At 31.2% G+C, this 26,470-nt stretch overlaps 1 protein-coding gene across 1 annotated transcript; it reads left to right on the top strand.

Annotated features, from left to right (window-relative positions):
- The first annotated feature begins 17,292 nt into the window (after positions 1–17,292).
- On the top strand, positions 17,293–23,690 carry LOC115967951 (probable LRR receptor-like serine/threonine-protein kinase At3g47570). Its single transcript, XM_031087105.1, has 4 exons — positions 17,293–17,866; positions 20,047–20,118; positions 21,044–23,029; positions 23,178–23,690. The coding sequence occupies exons 1-4, from the start codon at positions 17,314–17,316 to the stop codon at positions 23,531–23,533; spliced, it is 2,967 nt and encodes a 988-aa protein (XP_030942965.1). The 5' UTR covers positions 17,293–17,313; the 3' UTR covers positions 23,534–23,690.
- Positions 23,691–26,470: the final 2,780 nt, after the last annotated feature.

The following is a 26,470-nucleotide window of genomic DNA, read 5'->3' as shown; positions in this document are numbered from 1 at the left end:
ACATGTTTTGTTTTTGGTTTGCCAACAAAATACAACAATGATTCTAAATATTTAATTCTAAATCTTTAGAACCTAACAAATCTTAAATCCCATTAAAAATTTTTCTTGTACGAAACACGAGCATTTTTCAATTATTCCAAATTTCACATGCAAGACATAGCTGTAGAAACGTATAACCATTAAACATGTATATAGACATATTTGTCAGTAAGATTCAGAAAGGAAAACGTTTTTGATAGCAAGCATCATAATGTATTAATTGATTGGTAGTTTTAAAGATTCTATATATGAATCTTATGTTTATATTCAGCCAAATGGTAGGCATTAAATAAAATTCCCAATATAACTAATGCTAAGATTTGAAATTGGTAAAAAAAAATACTGATATTAAAACAAAAGTTTTAATGGGAATTCGGACATTACAAAAGGCTTTAATTTTTCCCATCAAGTCTTCACCATTTTTTTGTTTAGTCCCTTGCAAAGTTGCAAGTGTTACCGTTTCTTCTCCGTGAAAATACTTGGTGCAAAATATGTCTACCATATCATCCCACGTCGGGATTGACTCTAGCTTCAAGCCAATGTACTAGGTATATGCTCGATCACATAAGGATTTTGAAAACTCCCGAAGGCACAGATCCTCATCTGCTGTGTAGGGACCAAGGGTGTCAATGAACTTACTCACGTGCTCAACAGTACTTCCCCTTCTGCCATCATATTGTGTGAAAGTTCGCGGTTCATATATCTCGGGGTATGGCTTGCTGAGTATCCTCAGAGGATAAGGAGGCCTGCATGCGTAGAATCTCTCCTTGGGTGCTTTGGCCCTTTCCTGCCCTAAAAGTGTTGCGACTTCGGCCATTGTAATAAAACATTGTTCTGCATTTTATGGGCCACCACCCACGGCGGTTTCTTCTTTGTCTACTACATGCTCTGGGTCATGTTGGCTTCCTTTCTCTTTAGTTTTGTCCACCTTTAGTTAGCGAGTCTCTTCCATCAGCTGCAGCTGGGAATGTTGCACAGACTGTAGTTCCTCAATGAAGAAGTTGGTATTATTAGCAGGAATTCTTTACTGTTGCTGTGGCCCAGCACTCGCACCATTAACACCTTCCGCCTGATAGGGTTAGTGAGGCATGGCTAGCCTTGACTCTACCTATGATGGTACGGTGCTCATGTTTCACGTCATCTTCGATCTTAGGGGCATAACTAGTGAGGGCTTTATTTGTTTTCCCTTTCTTTTTCCCAATTCCCTAGCGGAGTCACCAATTTAAATGTGGTGGGCCTTTTTTGTGTTTTGGGCTTGATTTACCATGTTGTACCATAACCCATGATTCTGAGGTAGGTGAGTTGGGATTGGCCTAACTGAAGCACACCTTAGGCCAGCTTGTGCACAAGTTGGGCCCTCCCTGTACAAATGCGTCTTGGCAGGAACCTTGAACATACAACTTGCTCATGGTAGGAAAGGCTATTATAGATCTTACAACAGGAAGCACGATGCAGCAAGATAACTAAAACATTTCTACTAATATCAATAACACATGAATATCACGATAAAAAAGGATAGAGCAAGATGATTACGAATAACAAGGTTACAACAAAAAGTTTAGCAGTAAGATAATAAGTTAGTCATTGATCAACCGAAACAAAGAAAGAAGATTTGTCTGCCAAAGGAATGGACTTAACCCTTTAGCAAATGCAAGTCCAAAAAGGGAACCGATCTCCAATTTGGGTAACCTCAGAGGGAGCTTCTATCGTAAAAGTTACACACTTTGGAAAAATGACCTAGATGGCTTAATCTCGAATTCTTAATTTTATCAGAGATTAGGTCTATTGAGAGGGAGAGAAATGGGTAACCTATTGATGCATGCTTTAGTTCCTATCGCTCATGTTTACTTTGCTTTTTTTTTTTTTTTTTTCCTTCTATCTTTCTTTCTTTTCTTTTGCTATTCTTCTTCCCTTTTTCACTGTGCACGTCAATGGCCTTTTATACTGCTTACCATGAAAGGATTTATCATTTTTACCCCTTAACTGTTTTTGGCTCGTTGTAGGTGTCCTTCTAGGACTACCCACTAGTCTGCCGAGTGCCCAGCCACTACCATTACACCGCATAAGGTGCACCATACCTCATTCCCAAACAAAAAAGACTTTGGTTTTGTCTTTTACCTCCTGTAATACTCACATCTTGATAGTTTTTAGACCCCTTAAAAACACAATTGGATTAACCTAGGTAATTAGCCAAATTGTTACTTAGTCCAAATTAACAAATCTAGGTTATCACAATCAACACAATCATATCATGCAAAGCAGTGGAAAGATAAATAAGACAATAATATGATCACCCAGGAAACCAAATCGATAAAAACCTGGGGAGGATTTAACCTATCTATCCTCAAGGTAAACCTGAATCCACTATGAAAGAATCGAAGTTGTTCAACAAGACTTAGACCACTAACATCCTATTACTACCCACCAGTAGAAACTTACTGACATGACCATGTGCAAGCTCCGAAACCACGGACTCCTTCTTTCTTGGATTCTCCAGCAAGTACAAGCACACCCACTTGTGTTTCTTTAAGTTCTTATGGCAGCAACTGAATGATCATTAAGCTTTTGAAGAGATCTCCATCTTGATAATCCTAAGCTTGTGTAAAGGAAAGCTCCTTACAGATCTCACAAGAGATTTACAAAAATAGCAATATGAGCAACACTAAAATATGGCTAGGGTTTGCCTTATATACCTAGGGTAAATTACAAAACCCTAAACATTTTAAAACAAACTAGGGCTGAGTTGGAATTCTGCAGAAAATGCATCTGACCAGAGTTTCGATGGATTGAGCCTAAGCTTTGATCGATCAAACTAAGCCGAGAAGCATAAATGATTTCTGCATCAGCTTGTTCCAACTTTACATAAATGAACCAACTTTGAGCAAGTCTAAACACGACTAAACATCTTGTTTTGATTATGGTTTGCCAATAATACACATTAGAGTTCTAAATACATAAAATCCTAAGTCTTTAGAACCTAACACATCTAGATAAAGGTTAAACCTCTCCCTTACCAACCTCTATAGCATGCACTTAGTGATTCTAGCTCATGTTTACTTCTTTTGGGTGAGCTGTCATCCTAGCAGGACATTTCTCCCAAAAGTGCTTTAAGTGAGAATCCCAAAATAGACTCCCCCCTTCTTCCCATCGCCAAACCACACCCTCTCATACCTCTGACCAGTAGCCCACCTCCTTTGTATTGGCTGGGTATAGGTAGGTGGTGATTGAGCCTTGTGTGCATGCTCCACTTCCGTCTGAATTCATTCCTTTTCTAGCCTTCACGCATTTGCCATTGCCCTTGGGTTTGTCTAATTTTGCTGTACGTTCTGGTCTCTATTTAACTCTTGCAGCGTGAAAGACATGTGGGCCTTTGGGCTTTCATTCTATGCATCCCATCTCCTCTTTGGACTGGGTATTGCTTAAGTGCGGGTTTTCTCCCTTTTACTTGGCCCATGTTCCATTCTTCCCTATGCTCGTGGGCTAGTTGGGCTCCTATTATGATGTCACTTATCCTTTTATTTCGTTGCTACTTCTGGGCTTACAGGCTGAAACTCCTGCTAGTCAATTTCTTATGTTCCTTCTTCTTTTGGGCTTTACTGCACAGCATTCTTGCTAGGCTAGTCCATTCCATCCCTTGGGCTTCTTTGGCACGTTTCATTCCTTGGGCTTCTTCGGCCCATTTCATTCGTTGGGCTTCCTCGGCCCATTTTCTTCCTCTTTCACTCTCATGGGTTTTTGCTAAATACTTTGGTCCTCCCCGGCCTGATTACCACGTCCTTACCTTTTATTACTTTTCGGGCTTATTGGTCTTTTTGCATGTCCTACGAATTTACTAATTCATTTCTTAGGCTTCCCTAGCCCCTTTACTTCTTTTCTACCTCTTACTATTACCATGGGTTTACTACATTCATTCCTTGGGCTTTCCTCGACCCATTTACTTTTTCTTGTCTATTTATTATTTTGTGGGCCTGTTGATTATTATTCCTACCATTCTAACCTGTTGGTCTTTGCTTTACTATTTTCTCTCCTCATCTTTTTCATATTGTTGGGCTTCTTCTGCTAATGGACCCTTTTGTCAAAAGTGCATCAACACACTTCAAAAAGCTATTTTAAGTATTTATCTACTTTAACATTTCACTTAAATCCCTATATCTCATCTTCTATTATAGCTACAACACATAAAATAATATAAACAACCTAGTAAAATAATATAAAGCAACCACCACAAAAACCCATAGCTACCAGCCACCACTACCAACCATAACAACCACTGTAAAATAATTATAAAAAAAAAAAAAAAAAAAAAAAAAAAAAAAAAAATCACAACCATTGGAAAAAAATCCAGACTCGATGACCCATTGCCTCAACCAAGACCCATGACACAACCACCACACAACCACAACCCAAACAAACCTAGCCACATACCCACAATGAAAACAATGGACTTCCATATTTTGGTTTGGGTTCTTAGTGGATTTGGGTTTCTATATATCGGTGAGATCTCAGCTTCTCGGTTAATTTCCAGTGGGAGTGCAATATAGTTGATGAAAACGACATGGTTGAAGGCTTTGCCAATCTCCATAACCCATAGCCACTTCTTACATTGATCTGAACCTTAAAGGCATCAATGGCAAGGTCTGAGAGAGATTACGAGAGAGACCAATGCATGAGAGGGATAAAACAGATTCTAAACGAGTCCAAAGAAATTTAATCGAGCTCAAATTCCACCACAAAGCTAACGAATTGAGCTAGAATTTCAAAGTAATTGAAATAAATATAACTTTTTAAATAAATAAAAACTCAAACAAAGCCTATTCATTGCAAACAATTTCTCTGAGTAAATCTATAGAAATGCAATGAAATGAAAAGCCGTAGAAGATCGTACCTATAGAATCGGATATAAGTCTCTGAGTGATTGAGAGAGAAAAGCTTGTTGTGGAAGCTGATTCAGATTCCGATATTCAAAGTACAAAAGCAATGGAAGTTTGTGAGAGAGTGAATTTTCTGATATTTGAGTTTCTGAGAGAGTTTTCTGAACGAAAATGGAAAATGACTACAGTGTGAGAGAGAGAACGAAAATGTGTGTTTATACCTCTCTATCTTTTTTTTTTTTTTAAAATGGGAAATGGGAATATACCTCTCTATCTATCTCAAGGGATGAAATTATTTTAGATATCTATTTTAAGGGTTGGGTTAGGGTTGCGTTGAAAAAAGGTAGATACTTGAAGCCAGCTCACGCGGGAGAGCAAAAACTGCCTGCTTTTATTTAAAATATCGGTGGTATGGAGTAGTTTATTTCAAGGATTCTTCTAAAAATTTGTGACCCACAAAATAAGGTTGCTTTAAATCAGGCCTGGCACATTAATTAGCATTTATTTCCATGGTGTTTTGTGAACCCTCGAAAAATGTGGGTCGAAACAAATCAAGTTTCTTGTAGTGAGAATGCGAATCAAAGAGAAAGAGGAGAGAGAGAATTGAAAATAATAAAATGAAAGTAGGAGTGTGTTGTAGTGAATTACTACTAGTAGTAGTTTAATGTAGCACATAATCATTTTTTTTTTAAGCACATGAGATGTAGAAGCTTTTTTGATGCTTGGTTTGCTAAAATAGCTATCTTGGAGTTTTAGCAACCAACATCAAAGAAAAATAAATGATAATATTAAATTAAAATGCCTTAAAATAAATTCACAATTTTTATTGAAATTTTATAAAATTTCAATTAGTTGTAAACAATTATTAAAAAAATTCTTTTGTTTATTTTTTTTATAGGAAATTCCTTTAGTTTATTGAATGATAGTATTCATTGTTTCTTTTTTGTCGGAGACTCGAAGTCGTTCAATAAAGCAAAACGTGTGGCGATGTATTACGTCTCTTTTGGGTATATATATATATATATATATATATTTTTTTTTTTTTTTTTCTAAAGGATAGGACTTAGGAGTATAACAACCAGAGCAAAGCAACGTGAAGACGGGGTCTCCTTTTGCTAAACTAAAATTTGAAAATATCTTTGGCATCTAGGATTTTAAAGTGAGAATTAGAATATGGACCTACATCACTGTTTATAATATGGCTTGACTTAACCATGAAACTTTGTTCTAAAGCTTTTTAGTGATCCATATTTAATTGTGTTTTAATAATCCAATATTTTCTAACAAGTACCCTATATTTTCCTATACATTTTCAGCTTTTCATATGTGTATATATATATATATATATATATTATATATTAATTTAAACATACTTTTTGCTATATTTCAGGAATTTCAATATTTTATCATATTTTACTTTAAAAACAATATATTGCAAATATGTTTTTTAACTTTGAAGTCTGAACTGTATTTTAAGATATTGTATTTGTTTTTAATTAACAATAACAAGACTGATATCTTGATTGCGGTGTGTTTTGACCATTTTTTGTGTGATAAATTTGATAGTTACAACTTACAACTTATAATGGAGAGGTGGTGATTTTGAATCATGACCGACTCCTATGAAAACACTAATACTTTTAATGATATTTTAAACTATTATTAGGTTTCTCTCTTCTCTCTCTCTCTCTCTTTTTTTTTTTTTAAGTTGTAAACAGTTATTAAAAAAAAATTCTTTTGTTTATTTTTTTATATGAAATTTCTTTAATTTATGAACAAAGTTTAACTACAAAATTTGTTGTAACTTAAAGCTAATTGTTAACAAATCCAGAGTTGAATTACATTTTCTTCTTATATCTTCCATACTTGCAAAATTTTTATAAAATTAAAGGTCAATAACTATGTCATCAATAAATTGTTTAAATTGTAAATTTTTGTAATTTAAAATTATGCATAAAATATAAGTTTATAGATCATATAGTAAACAATACCCAATTGACACAAAATTTGATATGTGTATTAAGAACATAAAGAACATGTAATTTAATAGTTAGATTTTCAAAATATACAGTAATGTGAATGATATTAAGTAAGATTATAATCTTAGACTACAATTAATTTTATAACTAAACTTTGTCTTTAGTTTATTTAACCATACTATTCTTTTTTCTTTTTTCTTTTTTTACTATTCATTTTTTTTTCTTTTTTGTCAGAGACACAAAGTCATTCAATAAAGCAAAACGTGTGGCGATGTTTACACCTCTTTTGGGTAATTTTCTTTTTTTCCTAAAGATAGGACTTAAGGAGTATGACAACCACAACAAAGCAACGTGTGAATAGGGGGGGTCTCCTTTTGCTAAACTAAAATTCGACAAAGATCTTTGGCATCTAGCATTTTAAAGTGAGACATAGAATACGGGCCTACATCACTGTTTATAATACAGCTTGACTTTTTTTTTTTTTGAGAATCAATACGGCTTGACTTGACCATGAAACTTTAGTACTTTGTTCTAAAGCTTTTTAGTGATCCATATTTAATTGTGTTTTAATAATCCAATATTTTTGCAATAAAAAAATCCAATATTTTCTGACAAGTACCCTATATTTTCCTATACATTTTCAGCTTTTCATTTTATTTTTTTAATTTAAACATACTTTTTGCAATATTTCAGGTATTTCAATATTTTATCATATTTTACTTTAAAAATAATATATTGCAAATATGTTTTTTTAACTTTGAAGTCTGAACTATATTTTAAGATATTGTATTTGTTCTTAATTAACAATAACAAGACTGATATCTTGATTGCGGTATGTTTTGACAATTTTTGGTGTGATAAATTTGATAGTTACAATTTACCACTTATAACAGAAAGGTGGTAATTTTGAACCATGAATGACTCTGATGAAAACACTAAGACTTTTAATAATATTTTCAACTGTTATTAGGTTTCTCTCTTCTCTCTCTCTCTCTCTTTCCCTTAAATATGAGTACATACTGCACATTTAATACGTAAAGATTGGTACAATTATTTACCCAATATGTACTTTATTTTTTTTTTGAAAACAATATGTACTTTATTTAAAAATAAGATAATGATCTAAAAAAGAAAATAAAGTAGAGGAACAAAATAGGCACTTTATGGTTCTCAAAAAGATAAAAACTTCATTAAAAAAAAAACACATTATGATTAAGAATTCTCGTTCTTATTTAATATTTACCTAATATGTACGTAATGAAAAGAACAAATTAAGAACTAATTATGGTTGTTGCAAAAGTAAGATTCTAGTTTTGTAAAAATTATTAGTAGGAATGTATTATATATATATATATACATACTATTTATAAGAGGATTCTCCTTTTTAGACTATATTTTTATGTGATTTAGAAATATTTTTAAACTTTAGGTTTAATAGGGAAAAAATTTGAGGACAACCCGGTAAAAATATATCTCTAACTCTACATAAAATGTTTACAAAATATGACATTCTCTTACTAATCCATGTCTTCAAAACAAACTTATACAAAAAATAAAATAAAAAAAGTTTTATCACACACGCAAAACGCATGTGATGAGGCTAGTGTGTGTATATATATATTGTTGACCATACAACTTGAACTTCGCTACCTTAAACCTCCAAGCACCATTTGAATTTTAAAGTACTATTCTCCTGCAATAGCATGCGTACGGTACATCTAAAAAAAAAAGGGTATTAGTAATGTGTTCAAGAGTCATCAACTTAAATGATGAAAATTCATTTTCCCCCTCTTTTGTGTGTGTGTTTTATTCTAAAAAAAGAAGAAAAAAAAACTTAAATAATGAAATCTTTTTGGATATAAAATTCAAAAGGAATTAATCTTGGAAAAGTGATAGGATCACAAGGAATAAAATGCCACGAGTTGATGTTTGGCCTCTTGTGTTCACACGTGTGAAGATGTTTACATCTCCTTAGGGTAAAATTTCCTCTTTTTTTTTTTTTGCTTTCCTAAATGATTAGACAACTAGAGGCAAGCAACACGTGGATAGACGGGGCCTCCTTTAGCTAAACCTAAAACTCGACAATAATCTTTGTGCCTTTGGCATCTTGAATTACTTTGAAGAGAGAATTAGAATGTGTTCATAAGACAACTTGACCATGAAACTTTTCTACTTTGGAACGTCAAACAAGGGACAACAACAAGAACACAACAAGCACTTAGGATGATAAAAAATAAATTAAAAATAAAAATAAAAATTTTTAGTTTTTAATTTTTAATTTTTAATTTAAAAAAAAAAAAAAAAAAAAAAAAAAAAAAAAAAAAAAAAAAAAAACTGAGAGAGTGGTCACTGGTTGAAACCAGTTTTCATTTTTTTTATTTGCAGTCTTTTTGATATATTTCAGGTATTTCATATTTTACTTTAAATACAATATATTCCCAATATGTGTCTGAATTCTGAACCATATTTTAAGATATTGGATTTGTTTTAATAAAGAAAACCAAGATCGAATATCTTGATTATTGCTACTGGTGTTTCAATGATGATGATGATTATTATTATTTTTTAAATTGATAGTTATAACATAAAATAAGGATATATTGAAATTTTAGATGTCTCCGTTTAAAATACAGTAAGTGACAAATTGATAATTGATTTACAAGACATTTAACATTTTAATAATATTTTAATCTGTGATTAGGTTTCTCTCTCTCAAATTCAATACATAAAATTTAAAATAATTTGGTTCAATTATTTACCGGATATACTTTATAAAAAGAATAAGATATTCATCTAAAAAAGAAAATAAAGCAAAAAAACAAAATAGGTACTTTATAAAAAGCACACTATACTTTATGACTAAAAATTCGGATTCAATTATTTGCCCAATATGTACGTTATGAAAAGAACTGATTTAGATGGTTCACTAATTATGGTTGTTGCATAAGTAAGATTCTAGACGTTTTACGGTTTTGTGAAAATCATCAGTAACAATAATTTTTTTTAGATTGCTAGTTTTATAATCGCTTAAACACATGTTGATGTTTGGCATTATGCGCTCACGCGCTGACTACATACATAATATTTTTTTTTGATAATTTCCTACATACACACTAGCCAGCAATTAAATGCATTCCATGCTACATCATGATTTCGAAACCCGGACTGTTCATTGAACCCTAAAAGGGAGATGTTGAAGATTTTTTAGGTTGAATCGAAATTGAACCGGGGTCGAACCGTGATGATGTCATAATTAATTAAATCCTAAATATAGATATTAAATTTATAAAACTAGCAAAATTGACTAATATATATGAATATAAATAAATATATATATATATATATATATATATCTGTGTGTGTGTGTGTGTGTGTGTGAGTGAGAGGGAAATTTAATGATTTTCAAGCATATATTTAATAATTAAATAATAAAGTTAATAAAATAAAATAATAACCATGAAAACATTAAAATTTATGATTAATTTTTGAAGTAAAATTGAATATCTTTGAAGGATTTTAATTATAATTTTTTTAATTCCTTGTAAGAGATGGATAATTTAATTAAGTAGAATAAAATTGTGTTAAGTTGTTTTTATAAGGAAAAAAAAAATTGCAGAGGGGTTGGACCGCACGGTTCTTGCCATCAGTTCTACATGAACCATGCAGTACAACCCCGGTTTTAGGGGTTCATGGAATTGCCACATATGCCCGATTCTCTATACTTAAAAAACTAGATTTCAATCTAGTACCCTTAATCAAACAGCCTTGTCCTTTCTTCAAATTCCAGCAACCAAGCTCACTACACACTAGTACACTTGTTGTGATTTGTACTTGTGTACTGATAGTTTTAGACTACTTCTATACATATAGGCCTCTCTCTCTCTCTCTCTCTCTCTCTCTCTCTCTCTCTCTATATATATATATATATATATATATATAGGCCTCCTCCTAAACATGGCAAATGGGCAGGGCGAGGCAGGTTGGGTCAGGTCGTGGGTTGGGTTGGGTCGGGTTGACATGTGTTTTTTCACTTTTTTTTTTTTTTTTTTTAAGAAAACAACATGTATTTGCCATTTGGAAAGTCATGCCACAAATTACTTGATATAAAATGCATTACTTTGAATTCATCACTTATATCAAGAATGAACTCAATTAAACTTATTAATACTTATTCAATAATTTTAAAATTATACAAATCCCAACATTGCTTAACTAAAACAAAATAACCCAAAGATAAGTAAAAAAAAAATACAAAAGTTTTATTTCTACACAATATCAACATCCCAAAATATAAAACAAAATTACAAATGACTTATTGAATAACTCATTTGAAAAAAAATAAAAACATATAAGAAATTTACAATCTTAAAAATTAATTTTATAATCTATTATCAATTGTGGTTGACACTCTATTTCAATTTGAGAATATATATTAAAGTTTGATTGTTTACTTATTTATACACGGTTTATTTTATGAATATCATATCATTGTTAAGTAACACACATTCTAAGAAATATCATAATTTATTTTGAAAAGCCATTTATTTTGGACATAAATTGTTTAAAAATAGGTCTAAGCATTCATAATTTATGCTAATTTAATACTTTGACTTCACTATTTTTACACTTATGAATGTTTCACATACGTCTACAATTTTAAATCTATATTTTTAACTCTATTGTAACTAGATTATCTTGGCATGTACTTTGCTATTTGATATCTAAAATTTTTTAATCATTACATAATGCTCAACCATTCATCATTCAATTCATTTGCATGCAATTATGTAAATGTTTCAATTGTTTCCTTAAAACTCATAACAAACAATTAAACCAATATTGTCTTAATTTTTTTTTTTTTTTTACGGAAAAACAAAGTTTTAAAAATCTGTTCGGATCACGGGTCAAGTCGCAAGTCAGGTTAGGTTGACCCGTAAAAAAAAACACAAGTTGGGTCACGGGTTTTTACTTCTGGTCAAAAAAACCGGATCAGGTCAGGTTTTTCCAAGTCGGGTTAGGTCGGGTCAAAAAAGTCTGACCCGTTTTGCCATGTCTACCTCTTCCATACATTAGATTGTGACCGAATAATATATTATCAGTTTCAAAGAAAAATGAAGAGAGATGAAAAATTGTAATTATTATTTTTCGATGCTTAATGCTTCCATTAAAGTTAGGTAGAACATGCAAGTCTTTAGTTTGTTTTGGTCCAAGGCTTCGTGAATCGCATGGAACTAGCTTTATTGAACCGGAACTTTGCATGTAGAAGAAGTCGAGGCGAGGAAAAGCATGCAACTTTTCCTCTTGAATTGGAAAATCACGTCCGTATACCATCTAGGGGCTACAGCACTTTATTTTAGATGGTTCAATTGATAGGAGACTACGATAAAGTTCTATAATATAAACACAAGTTAGCTTTATCATATTCCTTCTTTTGACGAAGTAAACCCATACACATGGACATTTGATTTAAAGAAAAAGAAAAGCATGACTTGTCGGAGACTCGAAGGCGACTATCAAAACTGGAAAGTAATATATGATTATTTTCCACCAAGGAAAAAAAAAAAAAAGAGTTTTATTGTCAACATATATCGCTCTATGAATCTACACAAGTGCTCTTAGAATCTCACGAAAACATATAATATACAATAAAATAAAAGTTGAGTTTAAAAAATAAAAGTTATGGTTTTGCATCAAATTTCTATTTTCTCTTTGTGACAATTGGTTAAATTATTATTAATTAGGATAGTTTACTTTAGATAAAAATTTATTAGTTAAGTTTAAAGAAATTTGAAATTCTACTTCAACTATAGTTTAGGTTGGGCAAAATTCTATTAGCTAAGTTTTGAGAAATTTAAAATTTATTTGAAAATTAATATAATTTGCATTTTGGTAATGAAATCTACAAACCACAAACTATATTATAGTGTTTTTAAAATATATTTTTCTTTTATATAGAATTTTTAATTAGTCTGTGCATTGACTATATTACTAATCTCTAACCACGTCCAGCATGCACAAGGTGTGAGTCATGGAATATGCGTAAAGGTAGTTCAGGAATATGCTAGTCACGACTTGGTAGGTTGTGAGGAGGTCACAACAGCCTTTCTTAAGTAGCCCTCATCCTAATCTGTCCCGTACCACCAGTGGGCATGAAGGTCGCAAGAAGGTCACATGAACAGCTTTAACCACGGTTTGACCAAGCTCAAATACTTTCTACTCAAATACATTTTAGCCAAAAAATACACATTAAAATATATAGAAGAAAATTTTTGTCACAGAACTAATCTAATAAAAATAGGGACTTAACATTTATTAATAGTACAATGGTTTAAATATAGAATAAAATTTAAATGTAATTAAAGTATATATATATTTAAATAATTATGTTTAGAATTTTGAGTTTTTAATACGCACATTGATATCGTGAAAGCTTGAAGAAAGCACACGAGATGCTTTCTTAGATGAAATAGAAACTAAACTATTAGTTTAGAGTAGTAAGCCTTAAATCCACGACGAGTCCCTTGAATCTACAACATGATAATTTTCTGAAATCCACTCAAGAAAGAAATAAACAAAGTCTAAATTTTATTAATTGGAAAATTGAATTACCTTTGAAGACAACAATGCATTTAAATAGTAAAAAGAAAACTTATGGTGTCTAGGAAAACACACAAAACTTAAATTTGACAAAGCAACATTAAAAGCCCCAAAAAACCAACAAAATAAATGCCCTAAATCTAAAATAATAAAAATTATGTAAAAATACCAAAATTAATAAAATACAAAAATTAAATAGTAGATTATGTCCTCTCTCTCTCCCTCTCTCTCTCTCTCTCTCTCTCTCTCACACACACACACACACACGAGAACTTGTCGGATAGTTGTTTATTGCTTTAATTTGTAATAAACAAAATGAATAAAGTTTAGTTACAAACTTAATTGTAGCTTTAGATTACAAACAATATGAAAATGGCATGTATCCTTATCATATCCAATGCACATGACTCACTCAAAATGATTGTATTCAATCACTTAATTGTGGTTGGATGAGTCATATATGTTGCACATGACAAGAATACATGCCAATGATCTTCTTATTATTGGTAGTAGCCTAAGACTACAACCAAGTTTATAGGCCAACTTTAAAATATATAAATATATATATATATATATATATATTTTTTTTTTCCTTGTAATTTATGAAATTGATTTTGGTGGATTTTTTTATGATGTAGGTTCAACCGGTCTCTCTCTTTTTTGGAAAAAATAAAGATTAAAAAGTTAAAGGGAAAAGTTAATGACCTCCCATAGGGCATTGGTTCATGATTTTTTAAGAAACTTTTTATGAGAAAAGAAAAATGTAATCGATTTTTTTTTTTTACAGTTATTTATATTTCTTATAAAAGTTGTATAAAAAATTTCCTAAAATGGTCAATTAACAAATTCTCTAAGGGGAATTTGTTAGCAAAACCCAAAGTAAACATACTAATAATTTGAAATTAGTTCTTGCGGGTTTTAATTAGCTTAATTAGTAAAAATTTTGTGATCAAATGAGAAATCTAGGGTTTAAACCTTACCTACAATAAAAACTAATTAGTGTCTTAGCATGATGATAAATATTGACGTCATATGTTTAAATTCTATAATATCTAAAACAACAGAGAAGAAATTGAGCACTTAATGCAATATAAAAAAAAAATAATAATAAAAATAAAAAAACTTTATTCGTACTGATTAATAAAATAACAATCCACATCCAATAGTAATGGACAATAAGCACAACATTTAAGAGTATCAATAACTTTTTTGTAACCAACGGAGGAGAACGGACAAACAATCGTTGGCAAGGTCATGCATGAGCATTAATTACCAAGAGCATTACAACTATTATAACGACACAGCAATTAAGGCTAAATGGGGCTAACCGGTAGAAAGACAGAAAAAATTGCCAAATGCTCTTTTCGGGCAAAAATAGCAGCTCTTTGTCCCCTTTCCCAAACTAATTAAAGAAATGCCCCTCTTTTGAAACTCGATTTGTGATAAATGGAGTTAGGCCCTATAGAGGCGTTTTTAAGAAGCCTATAGTGACGTTTTTAGGACTTATAGTGGCGTTTTGTAACTCGACCTCTATGAAATCGAATTATAGGTAAAAAAAAAAAAAAAAAAAAAAAAAAAAAAAAAAAAAAAAAAAAAAATTGCCTATAACTCAATTTCATGAAGGTCGAGTTACAAAAAGCCACTATAGGTCCTTAAAACGTCATTATAGGTTCTTAAAAACGCCGCTATAGAGCTTCAGAAATTTTTTTTTTTTAAACTCGATTTATCTCAAATCGAGTTACAAAAGAAGGATATTTCCCTAATTAATTTGGAAAAGGGGGCAAAACACTGCTTAGTTTGGGAGAAAATGGCATTTGCCCATTTTCTCCGTAGAAAGACTATATAAATCAGCTTCCAAAGACAAACAAAAGTACGACAACTATTATGTCACTCATTCTATATTCATTGAAAGACTATATAAATCAGCTTCCAAAGACAAACAAAAGTACGACAACTATTATGTCACTCATTCTATATTCATTATACTATATACCAAGTATTTGATTTAACAATTAAAAGACCCTTGGCCGGTACTACTCTAGTGTCATTACACTAGAGTTCTTTGTCTTATTATAGGTTTCATTTTGTCTTTCAAACGGTTTAGACAAGGAACTCAACTGATGATCTTTGGCATCATTACATATATTATCAATTCATTCAGAACTTTAAAATACTATCCATTACAATCTAACAAACACTCAAAACCAAAAATATCTTCTCAACTAAAATTCTATATATGTAAAAGCTCAATCATTGAAGTAGTACACTAAAAAATTTACTTACCAATGGTTACCATATATGTAAGATACCATATAACAATGGGCACAATATGCATAAATAATAATACCATTCATCTATATTATATAGTTATTATTTTTCTCAAAAAAAAAAAATATATATATATATATATATATATTATATAGTTATTAAACACAAATTGGATGTTAATTTAGTATAAGAGTTGGGTAATTAGGTAATTACTAGTTCAACTAGTGGGTTATCAGTTGAACCGTATAATTAAATAAAAATTAAATAAATATACAAATAAGTTTGAAAAGTCATAAAATAAATATGAAAATTAAAAAAGATGCATGCCTAAATTACTAATTAAAATTAAGTCTAAAAAACAAGCCACCTAATATAATTCAAACTTAAGGTTTCACCAATAGCAAATTAACAACACTAGAAAACATAAGATTAAAGAATTCCATAAAATCATAGTCAAGTCTTTGCTAAATAAAATCTAATTACATTATATTTCATTATTTTTAAAAATTACAACAATAAAAGTATATCTCAAACGCCAAAGTCATACTATGCATATTCTATATTTCACTTGTTGCTCTAATATCATAGATTACAATCTAAGCCAAAACTTGAAACTCTATATGTATTGAAAATTCAAGCATCAACCTCATTATAAAATCTATAGTTTTCATTATGCTCCAAATTTAGAAAAAAAAAAAAAAAAATACTGCAATGAATACTAAAGGTAATTTTATTCAAAACTACAAAACTGGATGGGTAATATCAACTCATTCGGGTTGCACAGGTTGCGGAAAAACTATGGGATTTTTTTTGGGTTTTACTAGGTCTATTTCATAAATGGTCTAGTCAAGAAATCAGATCAACTAAGGTACTGGTGCACTGGGTTACTGGTCTGACTAGCCGGATTAGGTCGGGCTTAATAACTATTTGAAGTCATAAAGACATTATCACAATGTGCAATAATGTATCAACTATCTAATAATTGAACAAAATTGTATCTTTACTATCATCTATAAACTTAAATATGTTGTCAAAGTCATGATCATAATTGATTCTCTAGTTTCTTTTTTTCTTTGTTAATCCCACCAAATAGGAAAAATTATTGAATACTTTAAAAGTACTATAAATGCGTATTCTCTCATCTCACATGAATTGTGAGTCCCACTATAAATTTAATTAGTAAAACTCACAATTATATGAAAATGTAGAGTACACATTTATAGTATTTCAGAAGTACTAATAATTACCCAATAAACAGTACATGCATGATGACTTATCCTAATCTCTATTGAAATTTTTAACTTAACCACAAGAGAAAAATAAAAGAGGCGTGGAAATGAATATGAGACACCGATGTGGGCCATGAACTATGTTGCTTGTAACATGCATCTTTCTTTTCAGCAAAAAAAAAAAAAAAAAGAATGTTGATTTAGTCATCCTCATCTTTTTCTTCGTAATTCAACAACAGTTGATATCTCCGAGTATAAAAACATCATCCAGCCACACTTGTTTGATACAATAGTAGTTGGCCTCACATATCAACCGACAGATAGAAACTCATGGAGATTTATTCCTTTTTCGTCTTTTTTGTGTTGTTGTTGGTGCACTGTTTAATGGCTAGCACAGCTGTGGCAGAAAGGACCAACATCAACACAGACCAATCAGCTCTCCTTGCTCTCAAAGACCATATCACTGATGACCCTTACAAAACCTTGGCAAGCAATTGGTCTTCCTCTACCTCTGTTTGCAACTGGATTGGGATCACTTGTGGTGCCAAACACCATAGAGTCACTGCCTTGAATCTTTCTCACATGGGTCTTTCAGGAACCATTGCTCCACAAGTGGGAAAACTAACATTCTTGTCTCATTTATCCTTCAGAAACAACAATTTTCATGGTTCGCTGCCCAACGAGTTAGCTTCTTTGCGTCGGATGGAAGTTGTCAGCTTTGGATTGAACAACTTTTCTGGAATGTTACCATCATGGCTTGGGTTCTTACCTAAACTTCAAGTGTTGTATGCTTATACAAACAGTTTTGAAGGTACTATTCCAGAATCTCTAGGCAACCTATCGTCATTGCAAATACTTCATCTCGGCGAAAACAAGATTTCAGGTTGGATGCCCTCTACTATTTACAACTTTTTATCTTAAATTATTTTATTATGGTACCCAACATTTTGTCCTTTAACTTTTATTTGGAGAATGTATCTCATGCATATATTTTAGGAAAAATATTACTTCGATCCCTAAACTTTACAAAAAATTTTGTTTTTCATTTCTAAAAATTTTTCATTTCTAAAATTTGTAAAAAGTTTTTTCAATAGCTTAAAAACGAAACATGAAATTTTCAATAATTTTGAAAAAAAAAATGAATTTCTTAATATTTAACGATGAAAAAAAAATTAATAAAATTTAGCGACCAAAACCCTATATTTCTTTTCACAGCGTGTAAATATTACATGGTCATGAGATTCAAACACTGAAAAAGAAAGATGTGTATATTAATTTAATAGATACGAAAAATTATTGGTCTCATTTTGGTATACCCTACACCTTTCATAATTCAATCACTAGTGCGCACTACGTACCCACTCGGAAAAGAGAAAAGTAATTTAAAGGTGGAAAAATGTTCACTAACATCACAAATAAATCGCAATCAGCAACATCCCTGACCTTTAGTTCTTCAAGCTTCCGCTTTTTGGTGGCATTGTCCACATAAAATTGAGGGAACCTTCTTCTTTTTATTTTTTTGAGATTCAATAGAGATTACTTAATGATGAGGACATGATATTTTCAGCAATTTTTTTGAGTAATTATACATGCAATACAATAGAGGTACAATAATAATGTATTCATTCTTCTCATATAATATAATGATGATGCAAGTTTTTTTTTTTTTTTTTTTCATATTTGGTTTTCACCTTTTTTTTTCAAGCCTAGTATATTATAATCATTGTTATATTTAAACTACTTCATAATTTAATTTGAATATAAATAGATGAAACAGTAAAAAAATCAATCAATTAATATAGGAACTTAAAAAATTAATCTATATTATATATAAGAGGATTCCTCTCTTTCAATTGGACTTTTATGTGGTTTAAAAATATTCTCATTATTAAAGGGTAACTTCATTTAGAAATAGGGTCATAAATGTCAAATAACAAATTTTATTTTCAATTCATAAAGAGAACTCCTAAAATTTATGATTTTTTCCCCTTAAGATCAAAAAAGAAATTAAAGTGACTACTTATTTCTAAAGTTTATCATTTTTATTTGTTTAAATATATATATATATATATTTCTAAATTATAATAAATGCAAATTATTAACCTTTACCCAAAAAAATAAAAGAGCTTCTAAATATGCGCAACGTGCATGCTTAGAGGCTAATATAAATATAAGATATTAAAAAAATCATTTGAATAATTAAAAGTAAAATGAAAATATAAGTTAACTTACAAATATTAATAATCATATACTCAAAAAAATTTAAATGTTCTATGTATGCCTCCTTGATTTTTTAAGATTTTGTATGATATTTTTCGCTTGAATTAACCATAAAGCATCATTATTTGTTTTTTATATCTTAGATTTCATTTTGAATTATTAAAAGGCGAGCAAATTGCGAAATTTTTCAAAAACTATATAGCAATGTCAAAGATTTTATTTTAAAAAACAATGACATATATGATTCGCCAAGTAGATTAGGAGAAATATTGCTATAATATACCATGTTAAGTATTTTTTTTTTTTCTTGACTACATTAGGAGAGTTAATATTTATTTGAAGTTTTGGGTATGAAATATTAATTTAAAAAGTTGGAAAGTATTTTATCGTATTAACTACAAATCAATTATCCATGGGTTCCTTTAGCATCTCCTCCGTCCCAGTGGTGATGACCATGGACCTAACTTAATGTAGAAAACAAAAATGTGACATTAATACAAATCATTTTAAAATTCAAAGTATAATGTTTCCCAAGATTTCCACATAGAACAGGCCTGTTGTAGTGGGTTGATAAAGACAATGAATGCATCAAAGGAAGTATTACTTTCTTTTCTTCCTTTACTTTCTTCTTCTTCTTCATCTTCTCTTTTTTTTTTTCTTTTTTTCTTTTTTTTTCTATTTTTGGTTTTTCTTCTTAGGAGTAAATAGGACACATTTCTATATGTCACTAACCCTTCTTCAAAATTGATTATTTTAATTTCCAAATAAAAGCTCATGATCTATCACTAGTTAAATTAAGCCTACTAACTCTTGATCTGTTGTATACATTATGAAATTTTGTAGGAAGGATTCCAAAAAGTTTGGGAAACTGTACTTCCCTTGAGATAATTCACTTGGATGATAACTACTTTACAGGTAAGATGGTAACCACTTCAATTTAAATATTACATCCCTCTCCTCTCCAAGAATGTTCGAAATTTTAAAAACTTATAAGGTCCATCAAGTGCAATTATTTAGTGTGTAGTTTTTTTTTTTTTTTTGGCTAGAAATCATTTAGTGTATATGGTATTTTATATGCTCCCCTTTCACAAAAAAATAAGTCTAATCCATAGGTCAAAAAATAAGTCTAATCCATAGGTCATGTACATGAGATTCACTTTTATGTAAGAAAAATTTTTAATACACCAGATAATATATTGAATACTTTCCCATCTAAATAGGGTGGTGAATGTTGTATACACATGTTGTAGTGGGTTGATAAAGACCACAGTAATTAGAGAATTTATTAGTGTATCTAATGTACCATACATATTAACAACTTTACAAGTCTTAGTGTTTTAATTACTACATATTTATTACAAACTGATGTGTTTGTTTCTGGTGATTCCTATAGATAAACATACAAGTGGAGAATCAAGTTTGCACAACAAATAGAATAGAGGCTTAACAAGCCTAAACTGATTAATAATATAGAGCAAGTAGAAAACACAAAAAGTCATACACTTAAAGGAAGTGTATAAAGGGCAGGCTTTACACCCTGTCTAAAAAATTATTATTCTTTCATTATCTACTTAGAGTGATTTGGATGAACTCTGTTGATTTGCTTATTATATAGAAATGGCTTTTGTGAGAGAGAGAGAGAGAGTACGGCAAAAAGCTGGCTTTTTTAACTTGTCAAACACACTTACTTTTAAACTGTTATATAGATGCAGCCTTTATATATGGTAGTTGTAATCAATTTTTTCAAGTATATAGGATGTATATTTTGAAGAGAATCCAAAATCATTGACCTTTTTTGGTGGATAATGAGGTTTGAATTTGTTTCGAGTTATTGTGGCAGGTGAAATACCACAGGAGATTGTGACTCTTCCAAATGTAACGGAAGTAACCCTGGCCAATAACAGCTTAACCGGTCACATCCCAAATGCAATCTTCAACAGCTCAAACATTGAAATCATTAGTCTATACATGAACCAGCTCTCAGGAAATCTTCCATTAAGCATAGGTCACTGGCTTCCAAATCTAAAGGTACTTTACTTATGGGGTAATAGCCTAACAGGAATAATCCCCAATTCTATCTCAAATGCTTCTATGCTCACTGAACTTGAGTTGGGTGCAAATTATTTCTATGGCTCTATTCCTAATACCCTGGGAAATTTAAGGCATTTGGAGAGACTCAACTTAGTCAACAATTATTTGACTAGAGAATCATCAACTCTAGAACTGAGTTTTCTTTCATCTTTGACAAATTGTGTAAATTTGACGAGTATAGTGGTAGCAGATAACCCACTGAATGGAACCCTTCCAATTCTAAGAGGAAATTTTTCTTCTTCTCTTGAAGAATTTGTAGCATTTAATTGCAACATTAAGGGCATAATTCCAAGAGAGATTGGTAATTTAAGCAATTTGATGACCCTAAACCTAGAAGACAATGAATTAACTGGACCTATTCCAACTATAGTTGGAAATTTGGGAAATCTCCAAGGTTTGTTTCTTCAAAACAATAGAATTCATGGGTCAATCCCAAATGATATTTGTCATTTGAGGAAGTTGGTTGATTTACATTTAAATCAAAATGAGCTCTTTGGATCAATACCAACATGTTGGGGAAGTCTTTCTTCACTTCGAAATCTGTATTTGGATTCCAACCAACTGACTTCCATACCCTTATCCTTTTGGAATCTTACAGACATGCTGCGAATAAACTTGTCATCTAATTCTTTAAATGGTTATCTACCATTAGATGTTGGGAAACTGGAGCATGTAACACAAATGGATTTATCATGGAATAAACTATCAGGTGAAATTCATGCTATTCAAGGCCTATGTTCTTTGGTTAACCTCTCTTTAGCACATAACAAATTCCAGGGTCCTATTCCTCAGTCACTTGGTAATTTGATAAGCATGGAACGCTTGGATCTATCTAATAACAACTTTTCAGGAGAAATTCCCAAGTCTATAATAGAACTCAAATGCCTCAAATATTTCAATGTGTCTTTCAATAGATTGCAAGGTGAAATTCCTTCTAGAGGTGTTATTTCTCAATTCTCAGCATCATCATTCATGGGAAATCAAGCATTATGTGGTCCACCCCAACTGCAAGTTCCACCATGTAAAAGAAGTTCAAAGACAACCACTGCAGTTATAGTAAGGTATATTCTCCCAGCAATGATAGCAGCAATACTTGCATTATTCCTTATATTTATTTTAATGAGAGGGCAAATGAGGGATGCAAAACTAAAAGGTCCAGGAGATTTGTTACCTATAGCAACATGGAGAAGAATAACATATCTAGAACTTGAACAAGCAACAAATGGATTCAGCGAAACTAACTTAGTTGGGAAAGGGAGTTTTGGCTCAGTGTACAAAGGTACACTTTCAGATGGGACTACTGTTGCAATAAAGGTTTTTAATTTGAATATAGAAGGAGGGTTTAAGAGTTTTGAAGCTGAATGTGATGTATTGAGCAGTATTCGCCATCGAAATCTTGTGAAAATCATCAGTAGTTGTAGTAGCATTGATTTTAAAGCCTTGGTACTAGAGTACATGCCCAATGGGAGCCTTCAGAAGTGGTTGTATTCTCATAGCCACTTCTTGGATATGCTAGAAAGATTGAGCATGATGATAGATGTTGCATCATCATTAGAGTATCTCCATCATGGTTGTCATTTACCTGTTGTTCATTGTGATTTGAAGCCAAGCAATATTCTCCTAAACAAAGATAAGGTAGCACTTGTGAGTGACTTTGGCATTTCAAAATTCTTAGGCAATGAAGACTCTATGACACAAACCATGACATTTGCCACTATTGGTTACATGGCACCAGGTGATGTTTCTAATTTCCAATTCAATATTACGTTTACAAACACACACACATACAAAGCTTTCTTAGAAACACATTTAGCATTTTTATTTTCACCATCAATTATAGATATTTAATACATTTTGACAATAAATTTCAATCAAACTTGTAGAGTATGGATCACAAGGGGTTATTTCCACACGCAGTGACGTATATAGTTATGGCATTTTGTTAATGGAAACATTCACAAGAAAGAATCCCACAGATGAAATGTTTGTTGGAGAAATGAGCCTAAAAGGTTGGGTAAGACAATCACTACCCTATTCAGTAATTGAAGTTATTGATTCTAATTTGTTGAAGAGAGGTGAAGAGAATTTTGATGCTAAGCTGGATTGTATGTTGTCCATTATGAAATTGGCTATGGCTTGTTCAGCAGAGGCACCTGAAGAGAGGTCAAACATGAGAGATGTCGTAACAACACTCAAAAATATCAAATTGAACTTTCTAAAGGATATTGGAGAAGATTAACAATTGAGAATGTTGTCTATAGTTTTTCCTTTTCGTTCGTATCACTAATTATATTTTGTAAGTTATGCTACTCCCCTAAAAAACATGTTGGAGTAGAGCAGCTCAAAGCAATTTGTGTTTACAGTAATGTTGAAGGATGTATAATTAACTATATATATTAAAGGCATTAATTTACCCAATCTATATATATATATATATATATATATATATATGTAAAAGTTGAAGCGTAGTATTTATTGTTACTACACTCTTATTAAACTATATCAGCAACCACATCATCCACCTATTTCCATCTCTCTCTCTCTCTCTCTCTCTCTCTCTCTTATTTTTAACTCTTTTCAACTTATTAATCCTCAAATTATTGTTACACTTTTTCCAACATTTCCCCTACTTTTTATCTTTTTATCACCCCACTACTATCTACCTTAATATCACTCTTCCTGTATCCATTTATCTTCCTTTACTTTTGCCTCTTCTTATTTTCATCCTTATGTTGTTCTTAAGAACAATAATTGATAAATAAATTGAATTTCATTACATTCAACATATCATATAAATGATTAAAATTCATATAAATTAGAATATACCATAAAATTAGAGAACAATGGAGAGATATTACCTCAATGATGCTTTAAAGTAGTCTCATAACATCAAAAGCAAATTACCGTCAATTCATGAATGTTTTTAGATGTAGGGAGTTGTGGTGTCACTGTTTTGAGACGATACACGTGTCTATGAGGTTTCCGGTGTTGTAGACTAGAACATTGTGCGTGTCGTCCCTAGGATACAACAACCAATTACCTTCGCTGATTATCCTTACAAGCCTACACTACTTGTAGGATAGGAAGCTCTCAATAATACTTTTTTTTTTACCCAAAAATATAGTATATATAAGGATATATTATTTTGACGAAACTAGAAATTTTACTCAGCAAATATGTAGGGAGTTTTCTTTTTACATAAAAATAGTGTCCATAAAAAAAATTGATTTTCTTACATCAATAAACCGGGCATGTTGGCTACATATTCCTATAGCCTGAAGAAACTGTACAATAAAGATCATGCTTATTTGAGTTTTAAATTTTCTTTATTGCTGTTATAATTATCCTTAAAATGGATAGTGTAAAGTAATTATATTGAATCATAATATATCAATGCCAATGGTAACATAAAAACTGTACAAATTCAACCAATTAAGGTGATGGTTAGAAGCAATGAATTAAGATTGTATAATAGAAAAACGTTAGCCACCAACATTTACTAGGCAGCCAACTCTTAACAAATAGTTAAAAATAATAATAAATATAATTAAAGTATTTTGATTTTTATGAAAAATACTCCAACAATCCCCACTTATTTTTATAAAATCATAGATAAAATACATGTAAATATTTTGTGTTAAGATAGAACATTATGCATAATGAGGGTGTTAATGGTTTGAACTCTCATTTAGTGTTTCAATAATGTTGTTCCAAAGCTAATAGTGAGCTAAGTCTTGAACTATGACTTTTTGTGTGGAAACAAGACATTGCATCACACACATAATATCCAGTACTTTTGCCATGAGCTTCTAAGCTAGCACATTACGGCCTTGTGCTTGATCCCAGCTATCATGAGCAACTTAGAGAATTAGCCCTATTCTCAAAGAAAGCGGCCTCACTTCCATGCTCACTTAGGTGTATCTATCAAGGTTTCTATTGTAACTCTAACATCCTACTCATAAGAGCTATAGATCACATTAAGAGTATTAAATTGAAAACTCATCCCAAATAACGTTACGAGATACATGCACTTACATCATAGAGAGGGACAAGAGTACTTGTACTCAGAATTTAGAGCATGTTATACAAATAATCTATGATTCGTTCTTCCCTTTAAACCTAGTTCTTGGGATCTCCAATCCCTAGGTAGAGTATCCTCATAGGTAATTTATTTTCTTTGGGCTTTAGTCCCATCCCTCTCGATGTACATCTAGACTTTCGACTCTAAATAAATATTTCATCTTTTCATTTATATAAAAGCTCAAAAGTATAGGGACACAACACTTTATTTTATATAACAATATTATAATAAAAAAGTGCTAATATAAGAAATAAGATAAATTCATATATATATTTATATTTAACAACATAAACATATATAAGCTATTTGCTTATTCACTAGCTTAAGCTTAATTAGCTTTTGGATAGAGTCATTGTATACATGGCCAGTGGTAAACACATTTAGTTATTTATAATTTCATCACTATATATTCAATAGAGTAGCATGCTTTAATGTATGTGTTTCTAGTATGGTAGAAACCACTCTATATATGATATATCTTTTTTTTTTTTTTTTTAAATATTACCATTGCTCTTGATGGTTACTTAAGCACAAAATTTATCCTACTAAAAATTGTTTTCCCACCATTTCACAACTCATAAGTATATGGCAAGAGATGTAGATTTGTTAGCATCTACATAGGATTGGTAGTCTCTAACTACTAGCACTACAAAAAAATTGTACTATTGCGGTGGGTGCTATTGTGGCAGTTCTACCCGCCACTGTTGCAGTGTCACTATAGATCTATTATGACGGTAACAAAAAACGCTGCAATAGATCGGCCATTTAGCAGTGCTTTTGGTCTATTACTGCGGGCTGAAATCCGCCACCATATGAGGTTACCATTCGCATCAAGTGACCGTTTAGCGGTGGGATAGGCTCGCCGCTATAGGGCTTATTAAACAACAGACTCTATGCAACTTTAGCAGCAGTTACACCCATCACTATATGTTTGAGGCTTTAGCGGTGGGCTATAAGTGCCACTATAGGTCTTCAATTATTTCATAATTTTGGTCCTTCAGCAACGGTTTTTGCCCACCGCTATAGGTTGATTTTTTTTTCCTCCTGGGTTCTAAAACCACATTTCTATTACAAATAACCTGTAATAATTTTAGC

This window comes from Quercus lobata, chromosome 11 (assembly GCF_001633185.2).
Source record: "Quercus lobata isolate SW786 chromosome 11, ValleyOak3.0 Primary Assembly, whole genome shotgun sequence".
In the NCBI taxonomy this organism is placed as follows: Eukaryota; Viridiplantae; Streptophyta; class Magnoliopsida; order Fagales; family Fagaceae; genus Quercus; species Quercus lobata.
This window is presented reverse-complemented; position numbering and strand designations above follow the sequence as displayed.

Excerpts from the sequence above, each read along its gene's own strand:
- LOC115967951 (XM_031087105.1), top strand. The coding sequence starts at position 17,314 with ATGGAGATTTATTCCTTTTTCGTCTTTTTTGTGTTGTTGTTGGTGCAC. Across the intron at positions 20,119-21,043 it reads GGATGATAACTACTTTACAG|GTGAAATACCACAGGAGATT; the intron begins GTAAGATGGTAA and ends TTATTGTGGCAG. Across the intron at positions 23,030-23,177 it reads TATTGGTTACATGGCACCAG|AGTATGGATCACAAGGGGTT; the intron begins GTGATGTTTCTA and ends TCAAACTTGTAG.